The 12812-nt window shown below is 46.9% G+C and overlaps 1 protein-coding gene across 2 annotated transcripts in view; it reads left to right on the top strand.

Moving 5' to 3' along the window:
• Positions 1 to 7097: 7097 nt before the first annotated feature.
• TM7SF3 (transmembrane 7 superfamily member 3) overlaps positions 7098 to 12812 on the top strand; it is a 65447-nt gene continuing 59732 nt past the window's right edge. For both annotated transcript variants that reach the window (XM_029058486.1, XM_029058487.1), the window contains exon 1: positions 7098 to 7188. In XM_029058486.1, the coding sequence (XP_028914319.1) occupies positions 7113 to 7188 (76 nt within the window). In that variant the 5' untranslated portion in view covers positions 7098 to 7112. The remainder of the gene's footprint in view (positions 7189 to 12812) is intronic.

Here is a 12812-nt window from a genome sequence, read left to right on the forward strand (position 1 = left end):
ATTGAGCGCTTACTATGTGCAGAGCACTGTACTTATCACTTGATAATAAAAATGTTGGCATTTGTTAAGCGCTTACTATGTGCAGAGCACTGTTCTAAGCGCTGGGGTAAACACAGGGGAATCAGGTTGTCCCACGTGGGGCTCACAGTCTTAATCCCCATTTTACAGATGAGGGAACTGAGGCCCAGAGAAGTTAAGTGACTTGCCCACAGTCACACAGCTGACAAGTGGCAGAGCTGGGATTCGAACTCATGAGCCCTGACTCCAAAGCCCGTGCTCTTTCCACTGCGCCACGCTGCAATAATAATGTTGGTATTTGTTAAGCGCTTATTATGTGCAGAGCACTGTTCTAAGCACTTGATAATAATAATGTCGGTAGTTGTTAAGCGCTTATTATGTGCAGAGCACTGTGCTAATCGCTTGATAATAATAATGTTGGGAGTTGTTAAGCGCTATGGGCAGAGCACTGTACTAATCGCTTGATAGCAATAATAATGTTGGTAGTTGTTAAGCCCTTACTATGTGCAGAGCACTGTTCTAAGCACTTGATAATAATAATAATAATAATGTTGGTAGTTGCTAAGCCCTATGTGCAGAGCACTGTTCTAAGCGCTTGATAATAATAATAATCATGTTGGTATTTGCTAAGCCCTTACTATGTGCAGAGCACTGTACTAAGCACTTGATAAGAATAATAATGTTGGTATTTGCTAAGTGCTTACTATGTGCAGAGCACTGTACTAATTGCTTGATAATAACAGTAATAATGTTGGTATTTGTTAAGTGCTTTCTATGTGCAGAGCACTGTACTAATTGCTTGATAATAATAATAATGTTGGTATTTAAGCGCTTACTATGTGCAAAGCACTGTACTAATCACTTGATAATAATACTGTTGGTATTTGCTAAGCCTTTAGTCTGTGCAGAGCACTGTTCTAAGCGCTGGGGGAGATACAGCATAATCAGGTTGTCCCACGAGAGGCTCACAGTTAATCCCCATTTTACAGATGAGGGAACTGAGGCCCAGCAAAGTAAAGTGACTTGCCCACAGTCGCCAAGTGGCAGAGCCGGGATTAGAACCTGTGACCTCTCGACTCCCAAGCCCGGGCTCTTTCCACTGAGCCTCGCTGTAAAATGGGGATTAAGACTGTGAGCCTCATGTGGGACAACCTAATCACCTTGAATCTACCCCAGCGCTTAGAACGGGACTTGGCACATAATAAGCGCTGAACAAATACCAACATTATTATTATTATTATTAACAAATACCATCATGATTATTATTATTATTACAGAGTTTTCCCTACTAGCTGAGACCCACTCAACTCTACGCAACACAGTTTCTTTCTACACAGCTGGTACAGCACCCGAGGTAAAATCGTAATCGGAGGGCACGATATACGATATATATATACATCGATATTCATTCATTCAATGGTATTTATTGAGCGCTTACTATGTGCAGAGCACTGTACTAAGCGATTGGAATGTACAAATCGGTAACAGATAGAGTCAGTTCCTGCCCTTTGACGGGCTTACAGTCTAGTTAACAAATATATATGTATTATATATGTATATATATGTATATATGTATATATATATATATATAAGTTTAAGACAGGGCAGCAGTAAGTTTCTACTCGGGGAATTGCTTGACCCTGACTTATTCTCCTCATTTTAGGGGTCAGGCAGCAGACACCACAGATAAGCAGGCCCGGGCTTCCGACCTTGCTAAGGGAGGGACGGCTCCAACTTATCTCGGGACCTTGACATGCCCAAGCTCCCCGATGAGGTGGACATCTGTGAGAAGCAGCATTGCCTAGTGGATAATAATAATAATAATAACGATAATTATTGGTATTTGTTAAGAGCTATGTGCAGAGCACTGTTCTAAGCACTGGGGGAGATACAGGGTCATCAGGTTGTCCCACGTGAGGCTCACAGTTAATTCCCATTTTACAGATGAGGTAACTGAGGCACAGAGAAGTTAAGGGACTTGTCCACAGTCACCTAGCTGACAAGTGGCAGAGCCTCTGGACCTGTGACCTCTGGACTCCCAAGCCCGGGCTCTTTCCACTGAGCCACGCTGCTTCGCTAGACCCCGGGCCTGGGATTCAGAATAATAATAATGGTATTTGTTAAGTGCTTACTATGTGCCGAGCACTGTTTTAAGCGCTGGGGTCGATACAAGCAAATCGGGTTGTCCCACATGGGGCTCACAGTCTTCAACCCCATTTTACAGTTGAGGAGGCCCAGAACAGTGAAGCGACTTGCGCAAGGCCACACAGCAGACAAGTGGCCGAGGCGGGATTAGAACTCATTACCTTCTGACTCCCAGGCCTATGCTGCTTCTCTGACTCCTTGACCCATGCCATCCCGGTAGGGATAATTGCCTTTTCATCCCCGAAGTCCTTCTGTCCATGTAAAAGCTGGAGAGAAATTCATCCATTCATTCAATCGATCGTATTTATCGAGCTCTAACTGTGTGCAGAGCACTTTACTAAGCACTTGGGAGAGTATCAGAGAACAATAACAGATTCATTCCCTGCCCACAACAAGCTCACAGTCTAGAGTAGTTCAGATTCGGCACGTGGTACACTGATCGGTGAATATCACCTCAGCAGAGGGAGCGTTTATACCTTGGTCCCTTCATTCATTCAGTCGTATTTATTGAGCGCTTACTGGGTGCAGAGCACTGGATTAAGCCCTTGGAAAGTCCAGTTCAGCAGCAGAGAGAGACGACCCTGCCCACAGCGGTCTCACAGTCTAAGCAGGGGGGAGACAGACATCAAAACAAGTAAATAGTATCAATATAAATGGAATTAGAGAGATTTATACACATCAGAACAAGGAAAACAGGCATTAATATAAATAAATAGAATTACAGATATATATATATATATACACACACAAGTGCTGTGGGGTGGAGAGGGGGTAAGAGCAAAAGGAGTGAGTCGGGGCGATGTGGGGGGAGCTGAGAAATAGGGGGGCTTAGTCTGGGAAGGCCTCCTGGAGGAGGTGAGCCTTCAGTAGGGCTTGGAAGGGGGGAACTGAGATCCATCCCACTGGCCCTGCTTCCTAGGGTTTGTCTGTTTTCATCACTGAAGTCCTTCTGCCCATGGAAAAGCTGGAGAGACATTCATCCATTCATTCAATCCATCGTATTTGTCGAGCTCTAACTGTGTGCAGAGCACTGTACTAAGCCCTTGGAAAGTACAGTTCAGCAGCAAAGAGCGACGATCCCTGCCCACAACAGGCTCACAGTCTAAGCAGGGGGAGACAGACATCTAAACAAGTGAATAACATCAATATAAATAGAATTAGAGAGATTTATACACATCAGAACAAGGAAAATAGTCATGAATATAAATAGAATTGCAGATATGTGTATATATAGACACACAGTGCTGTGGGGTGGGGAGGGGGGAAGAGCAAAGGGAGCGAGGGGGGTGGGGGGAGCGGAGAAAAAGGGAGGCTTAGTTTGGGAAGGCCTCCTGGAGGAGGTGAGCCTTCAGTAGGGCTTGGAAGGGGGGAACTGTGATCCTTCTGCCCATGCAAAAGCTGGAGAGATATTCATCCATTCATTCAATCGTATTTATGGAGCTCTAACTGTGTGGAGAGCACTGTACTAAGCACTTGGGAGAGTACCAGAAAACAAAAAACAGACACATTCCCTGCCCACAACAAGCTTACAGTCTACTGTGGGCAGAAAACGTGTCTAACAACGCTGTTCTAGTGTACTCGCCCAAGCGCTTAGTATAGTGCTCGGCATCCAGTACATGCTCAATAAATAGGCAAGAGGTGTGACTCGCAGCTTCCTCCTTTCTGTCAACTTCCCCGTCCCAGTTTACACGGCTCTAATTCCTGAAATTTCCCCTTCTGCTGTGAATCTGACCTGAACAACGTTCCTTCTTAGCCCGGGCCAGAGACTTCAGCGCCTAAGGCGGGTGGGGGAAGCTTGAGTTCCCGTTCTGATGAAAACCCTCTTCACAGAATCCATGAGGAAAATGTTCAGCCTGGCTTAGTGGAAAGAGGCTTGGGTCATGAGTTCTAATCCTGGCTCCGCCACTTGTCAGCTGTGTGACTTTGGGCAAGTCACTTCGCTTCTCTGTGCCTCAGTTCCCTCATCTGGAAAATGGGGATGAAGACTTTGAGTCCCACCTGGGACAACCTGATCTCAACCTTGTATCTCCCCCAGCTCTTAGAACATAGTAAGCGCTTAACAAATACCATCATCATCATCCCCAAATAAATGTCCCGCTAGACTCCATTTCCCTTGAGGGCAGGGATCACATCTTCTAACCCTTTTGTACTCTCTCAAGCGCTCAATCGATGAATGGTATCGATTGAGCGCTATGTGCACAGCACTGTACTGAGCGCTCGGGAGAGTGAAATACAAGAGAATTAGCAGATTATGCTCCCTGCCCATAACGATTTTACAGTCTATAATTAATTAGAAGTGAAACTCAGTAGAGTGCCTTACACATAATGGGCACAAAATAAAGTCATGGCGATGACTGATAGCATCTTGACTCTTTGAGAAGCAGTGTGGCCTAGTGGATTGAGCCCAGGCCTGGGAGTCAGAAGCACCTGGGTTCTAATCATGCCCTAGTCTGCTGGGTGATCTCTTGGGGGAGTCACTTCACTTCTCTGGGCCTCAGTGTCCTCATGTGCAAAATGGGGATTAAGACTGTGATCCCCAACTGGGACCTGGATTGCGTCTTACTTGATTAACTTGCATCTACCCTAGAATTTAGTACAGTGCGTGGCACATAGTAAGTACTGTATTCTCCCAAGCATTTAATAAAGTGCTCCGCACCTAGTAAGCACTCAGTAAATACCACTGATGTATGAATTTACAAATAGAGAGAGAAAGTTCCAGGCAGGAGGGAGAATGTGAGCAAGGTGTCGGTGGAGAGAGTGGAGAGTGAGGCCCAGAGAGGGGGTCGGTGTTAGAGGGGTGAAGTGTGTGAGCTGGAGGGGAGTGGGAGAGCGGGGAGGATAGGGAGGAGAGGGGAGAGACTTGTCCTGGGCAAGGACTGCAGCTTCCAAAAGCAAACTTCGTGCAGAACAGTAGCGGAATGGAGAGGGCGGAGCAGAGGGTCAGTGTAAGAGGGTGATGCGGAGGGTGCAGGGAGTTGGGAGTGAGGGGCTCTACGGGGTTTGTGGTGTAAGAGTAGAGTGTGGCTTAGTGGCAAGAGGCTGGGGAGTCAGAGGACCTGGGTTCTAATCCCGGCTCCGCCACTCGTCTGCTGCGTGACCTTGGGCAAGCCACTTTGCTTCTCTGGGCCTCAGTTCCCTCATCTGTAAAATGGGGATGAAGACTGTGAGCCCCACATGTGACAATCTAATGACCTTGTATCTACCGCAGGGCTTAGAACAGTGCTTGGAACAGAGTAAGTGCTCCATAAATACCATAATGAGTTAAGGGGCTGGTGCGGCTATCTTACTGGTACAGGCTCTCGTAATATCCCAGCTGGATTATTGTGTCAGCCTTCTCTCTGATCTCCCTTCCTCCTGTCTCTCCCTGCTCCAGTCTATTCTTCACTCCGCTGCCGGATCATCTTCCTGCAGAAACGCTCTGGGCCTGTCACCCCCTTCTTAAAAACCTCCAATGGTTGCCTATCGACCTCCGCACGAAACAAAAACTTCTCACTCTGGGCTTCGAGGCTGTCCATCCCCTCGCCCCCTCCTACCTCTCCACCCTTCTCTCTTTCCACTGCCCACCCTGCACGCTCCGCTCCTCCGCCCCCCACCTCCTCACTGTTCCCCGTTCTCGCCGGTCCCACCGTCGACCCCTGGGCCACGTCCCCCTGCGGACCTGGAAGGCCCTCCCTCCTCACCTCCGCCAAACTCACTCTCTTCCCCTCTTCAAAGCCCTACTGAGAGCTCACCTCCTCCAAGAGGCCTTCCCACACTGAGCTTCCCCTTTTCCCTCTGCTCCCTCTCTGCCCCCTTTCCCCCCTGCTCCTCCCCTTCTCCCCTCCCCTCCCCCCTGCACTGTGCTCATCTGCTCATTTGTCTATGTTTTTATTACCCTCTTTATTTTGTTATTTTGTTAATGAGATGTACATCCCCTTGATTCTATTTATTGATATTGTTTTTTGTCTGTCTCCCCTGATTAGACTGTAAGCCCGTCAATGGGCAGGGATGGTCTCTATCTGTTGCTGAATTATCCATTCCAAGCGCTTAGTACAGTGCTCTGCACATAGTAAGCGCTCAATAAATACTATTGAATGAATGATAGATTGGGGTTCTGGTGTAGGGAGGCTGGGCAGTGGGCTGCAGTGTCCCACCTATGTGCCAGATGGGAGGAGAGGGAGAAGGAGAAGGAGAAGGGAAGTTTTAAGTCTTCTAGACTGCGAGCCTGTTGTGGGCAGGGATCGTCTCTTGCTGAATTGCACACAGTAAGTGCTTCATAAATATGGCAATGAATAAATGGAAGGAGAGGGAGAGGGAGAAGGGGAAGGGGGGAGAGGGGAGGGACACGGAGAAGAAGAGGGGGAGGAGAGGGAGAAGAGGAGGCAAAGGAGAGGGGAGGAGAAGGAGAGGGAGAGGAGGTGAAGGAGGGAGAAGAAGAGGAGAAGGGAAAGAGAGGGAGAGAGGGGAAGGGGAGGAGAAGGGATGGAGGGAGAGGAGAAGAAGAGAAGGGGAAGGGGAGGAGGAGAAGGTGAGGGGGAAGGGAAGGAGGAGAAGGGAAGGAGAAGAGGAAGAGAAGGGGAAGGAGGAGAGGGGGAAGGGGAAGGGGAGGAGGAGAAGGGAAGGAGAAGAGGAAGAGAAGGGGAAGGAGGAGAGGGGGAAGGAGAAGAGGAAGGGGAGGAGGAGAAGGGAAGGGGAGGAGGAGAAGGGAAGGAGAGGAAAAGGAGGGGAAGAGGAGGAGAAGGGAAAGGGAGGAGGGGGAGGAGGAGCAGGGGAAGGAGAGGGGGAGAAGGGTGTTTGTTAGGGGAGGAAAGAAGAAGAGCTGCGGGTTAGGGAAGGGCAGTGGTGGTCGCCGGAAGAGGAAGCTTCGGGCCCGGGGCGGGGGCTGTGGGAGGAAGAGGAGGAGAAAGGAGGAGGAGGGGGAGGAGGAGGAGGAGGAAGAGGAGGAGGAGGGGGGGGCTGGGGCCGGTAAGATGGGGCTGCTGGTGGCCGCGTTGGTGCTGGGCCTGGGATTGGGCCTGGGCCGCTCTGCCGACAACCACAGCGCAGGTAGGGCAGGACCGGCCACCCACCTCTCACCTCTCACCCCTCACGGCTTTCCTCCCCTTCTCTCTCCTCACTCCATTTCTACCGATGCCCGTCCACTCCTTTTGCAGCCTATCTGCATCCGCCCCAGCGCTTGCAACAGTGCTTAGCACAGGCCGTCATTCTTCATTCCTTCCTCCCCTCGTATTTGTGGGGCGCTTACCCTGTGCGGAGCGCTGGACTGAGCGCTCGGAAAGTCCAAATGGGCGGCAGAGAGAAACCATCCTCACGGTGTGCACAGCACTGGGCTAAGCGCTCGGAAAGTTCAAATGGGCAACAGAGAGACCATCCCCGCCCGACAACGGGCTAGAAGGGGGAGACAGGCAGCAATAGCATCAAAATACATCAACGCAATCATAGAGGTATACACCTCATTAATAAAATAACTAGAGTAATTAAGAATCCATGCACCTCTTATTATTATCTCCAACTCTCTTGATTTCTCTTGAGGCCTGCCGTCTTCTTCTTCTGCGTATATATAGCTATAATTCTGTTGATTTCTCTTGAGGCCTGTCGACTTCTTTGGCTGTGCATCTATATTTCTCTCTATAGATCTATAATTCTATTAATTTCTATCGTTGCCTGGTTGCTTATTTTTGCCGTGTCAAGGTAAATAAATGCTATTGGATAGATCTATAATTCTATTGATTGCTATTGTTGCCTGGTTGCTTATTTTTGCCGTGTCAAGGTAAATAAATACTATTGGATAGATCTATAATTCTATTGATTTCTATTGTTGCCTGGTTGCTTATTTTTGCCGTGTCTAGGTCTAGAATTCTATTGATTTCTATTGATGCCTGTCAATTTGCTGGGCCGTGTGTATCTATCTATATTTACAATTCTATTGATTTCTATTGCTGCCTGTTTGCTTATTTTGCCGTGTCTAGGAATATAATTCTGGTGATTTCTCTTGATGCCTGTCGACTCGTTTGGCTGTTTTTGTATATCTATATATCTATAATTCTGTTGATTCCTGTTGCTTATTTTGCCGTCTCTAGGTCTATAATTCTCTTGATTTCTATTGATGCCTGTCGACTTCTTTGGATGTTTGTGTGTACATAGATATATTTATCTATAATTCTATTGACTTCTATTGCTGCCTGGTTGCTTATTTTGCCACATCTAGGTCTATGCTGTTGATTTTTATTGATGCCTGTCAACTTGTTTTGCTGTGTATATATATCTCTATAATTCTATTGATTTCTATTGCTGCCTGGTTGCTTATTTTGCCATATCTAGGTCTATGATTCCATTGATTTCTATTGATGCCTGTCGACTTGTTGGCTGTGTATATGTACAGATATATATAATTCTATTGATTATTATTGCTGCCTGGTTGCTTATTTTGCTGTGTCTAGGTCTATAATTCTCTTGATTTCTATTGATGCCTGTCTCCTCCAGGAGGCCTTCCCAGACTCAGCACCCCCTCTTCTCCTCTGCTCCTCCTCCCTCCCCATCGCCCCGACTCCCACCCTCCGCTCTACCCCCTTCCCCTCCCCACAACACTTGTGTATATATGTACATATTTATTATTCTATTAATTTTATTAATGATGTATATATATATCTATAATTCTGTTTATTTTGATGCTATTGATGCCTGTCTACGTGTTTTGTTTTGTCGTCCGTCTCCCCCCTTCTAGACTGTGAGCCCGTTGTTGGGGAGGGATTGTCCCTATCTGTTGCCAGATTATACTTTCCAGGCGCTTAGTATAGTGCTCTGCACACAGGAAGCGCTCAATAAATACGATTGATTGAAGGAATTGCACCGGTGCCACAGGAACCGAGGTGCAGCCCCTAAGCCTCTTCTTATATGGTATTTGTTAAGCGCTTACTACATGCCGGGCACTGTTCTAAGCGCCAGGGTGGACACAAGCTCAGCAGGTTGGACCCAGACCCTGTCCCGCATGGGCCTCACATTCTTAATAATAATGATAATAGTAATAATAATTGTGGTATTTGTTAAGCGCTTAATATGTGCTCAGCACTGTTCTAAGCCCGGTAGTGGGTATGAGCTCAGCAGATTGGACCCAGACCTTGTCCCGCATGAGGCTCACAATCTTAATAATAATAATAATGGTAATAATAATCGTGGTGTTTGTTAAGCACTTACTATGTGCCCAGCACTGTCCTAAGCCCAGTGGTGGGTACGAGCTCAGCTCTGTCCTGCACGGGGCTCACATTCTTAATAATAATAATTGTGTTATTTAATAATCATAATGATGGTATTTGTTAAGCGCTTACCATGTGCCAAGCACTGTTCTGAGCACTGGGATAGATGCAAGATTATCAGGTTGTCCCACGTGGGGCTCACAGTCTTCATCCCCATTTTACAGATGAGGTAACTGGGGCCCAGAGAAATGAAGGGGCTTGCCCCAAGTTACATAGCTGACAATAATAACAATAATTGTGGTATTTGTTAAACGCTTACTACATTGATGCCTGTTTACTTGTATTGAGACATCCCTGTAGACTGTAAGCCCGTGTGGGCAGGGATTGTCTCTCTTCATTGCTGTAGTGTACTTTCTAAGCGCTCAGTACAGTGCTTTGCACACAGTAAGGACTCAATAAATTTGATTGAATGAATGAATGTGCCAAACACTGTATTAAGGGCCAGGGTGGGTACAAACACATCAGGTTGGACAGAGTCCCTGTCCCACATGGGACTCACACTCTTTGTTAAGAATAATAATAATAATAAATAATAAATTGTGGTATTTATGAAGATATGTGCCAAGCCCTGTACTCAGTGGATGCAAACAAATTATGTTGGATCCAGTCCCTGTCCTGCATGGGGCTCACACTTTTAATAATAGTAATACTAATAATTGTGGTATTTGTTAAGCACTTACTATGTGCCAAGTACTGTACTGAGCGCTGGGGTGGATACAAACAAATTGGGTTGGTCCCAGACCCTGTCCCCAGTGGGACTTAGAGAAGCAGCATGGCTCAGTGGAAAGAGCACGGGCTTTGGAGTCAGGGCTTATGAGTTCGAATCCCAGCTCTGCCACTTGTCGGCTGTGTGACTGTGGGCAAGTCACTTAACTTCTCTGTGCCTCAGTTCCCTCATCTGTAAAATGGGGATTAAGACTGTGAGCCCCACGTGGGACAACCTGATTCCCCTATGTCTACCCCAGCGCTTAGAACAGTGCTCGGCACATAGTAAGCGCTTAACAAATACCAACATTATTATTATTATTATTCTCTATGCCTCAGTTACCTCATCTGCAAAATGGGGATGAAAACTGTGAGCCTCACGTGGGACAACCTGATGACCCTGTATCTCCCCCAGTGCTTAGAACAGTGCTCTGCACATAGTAAGTGCTTAACAAATACCAACATTATTATTATTATTATTAGAAGGACTCCAGAAAACAGGGGGGCTTGGAGGACGTGACCCCTGCACGCGGCTCAGGCAGCAGTGGATCAGGCTAAAAAGCAGGCCCTTTCACACTAAATCCACAAGGAACTAGAGAAGCGGCAAGGTGTAGTAGATAGAGCCAGTGGGGCTTAGTGGAAAGAGCCTGGGATTGGGAGTCGGAGGTTGTGGGTTCTAATCCCGCCCCTGCCACTTGTCAGCTGTGTGACTTGGGGCAAGTCACTTCACTTCTCTGGGCCTCAGTTACCTCCTCCTCAAAATGTAAGCCCCACCTGGGTCAGCCTAATAATCTTGTATCTCCCCCAGCGCTTAGAAGGGTGCTTGGCTACAGTAAGCACTTAACAAATACCATCGTCGTCAGGGCGACCTGGCTCCTCATCTCGGCTCTGCCACTTGTCTGTCGTGTGGCCTTGGGCAAATCACTTCACTTTTCTGGATCTCAGTTCCCTCATCTGTAAAGTGGAGATTAAGATTGTGAGCCCCATGTGGGGCAGGGACTGTGTCCAACCTGATTCCCCAGTGCTTAGAACAGTGCTTGGCACATCATAAACACTTAAATACCACTATTATTATTATTATTATTACTATGGCTATTATTAGTTCCATGCTAGTTATGAGGCTTGTTTGGATGAGGAAATCTATGCTTCTAGAATGTCATTGTCAGAGATAATGGTACTTCGTATTAAGGGCTTATTCTGTGCCAGGCACTGTTCTAAGCACTGGGGCAGATTCAAGCTAATCAGATGGGACACAGTCCCTGACCCACATAATAATAATAATTACGATATTTGTTCAGCGCTACTATGTGCCAAGCACTCTTCTAAGCACTGGGGTAGATACAAGGTAATCAGGTTGTCCGACATAAGCCTCACAGTCTTCATCCCCATTTTACAGATGAGGTAACTGAGGCACAGAGAAGTGAAGTGACTTGCCCATGGTCACTCAACTGACAAGTGGCAGATCCGGGATTAGAACCCACGTCCCCTGGCTCCCAAGCCCAGGCTCTTTCCACTAAGGCTCGCTGCACATGGAGCTCACACTCTTAACCCCCATTTTAGAGGAGGGAACAGAGGCCCAGAGAAGTGAAGTGACTTGTCCGAGGTCACACAGCAGGCATGTGGCGACTCCAGAATTAGAACCCATGTCTTGCTTCAGGTGGTGCTTTGAATAATCATTCTATACCTGTGAATAATCCACAGCAGTGGTTGTCAAAGTGAACTCGGTTCCCCCCCAAAAGCAAACAAGCATTTTGGTAGACTGCAGAGACCACCTTGGCCTAGCTACCCAATAAAAATCCTTGTCCTCTGAGAAAACCTGTATCCCCCGTAAACATTCCAGCCTGAGCTTCGAAGATTATTCTTTTCCTATTTACCTCCTGTTATTTATGGACTTTGGAACTGGTAGATGATGCATATTCTTGGCCTTGTTTTGAACCTGTTTAGCCTTACCTAGAAAGTGAAGCAAACAGCTGTAGGCTAGAGTTTAAGGAACCCATGAGGCTTGTGGAATGTCGCCGTTTATTGTCATGTTGTACTTTCCCCAGTGCTTAGTACAGGGCTCTGCACACGGTAAGCGCTCAGTACATCCGATTGAATTGAATGAATGACACGGTTATTTCTCATTCTCCGATTACATTGCGGGCATCTGTTCCACGGCTAGGGAATTTACCTTCTAGAAGGGAATAGTTGTTGGCTGACTCACTTGACCCCGCATAGGAGCTGTAGATGAAGCCTTTTCTCCCATTATCATTATCACATTTAACAGTCTTTTAAGGGAGAGAAGTTGAGAGTATAGGGCCCTTTATTCCTTGGAGTGGAAAGAGGTGATGTTGAGGACTCAATTAAAGATGCAGTAGCTAAGGTGCCTCCAAGCCTCTTGTTAAATGTATTAATAGTTGGAAAGATTGAAAGAATTTGTGTGACTTTATTCCCATGTTCTTTTCTCTACTCATTTCCTGCTGGTTGTGTTGGGAAATGTTCAGTGTGGGGTTACAGTGGAGCCAAAGAGCCCAAACAGGACAATCAACCCCTGAGGCAAGTTTATTTCACTACCTTATCGGGAATATTAGTGATAATTGTGGTATTTAAGTACTTGCTATGTGCCCACCCTGGGCTACATAAACGTTAAGTTGGACACAGTCCCTGTCCCTCACTGGGCTCACAATCTAAGCAGGAGGGAGAACAAGTATTTAATGTCCAATTTATGGATGA

This window comes from Ornithorhynchus anatinus, chromosome 2, assembly GCF_004115215.2.
Source record: "Ornithorhynchus anatinus isolate Pmale09 chromosome 2, mOrnAna1.pri.v4, whole genome shotgun sequence".
In the NCBI taxonomy this organism is placed as follows: domain Eukaryota; kingdom Metazoa; phylum Chordata; class Mammalia; order Monotremata; family Ornithorhynchidae; genus Ornithorhynchus; species Ornithorhynchus anatinus.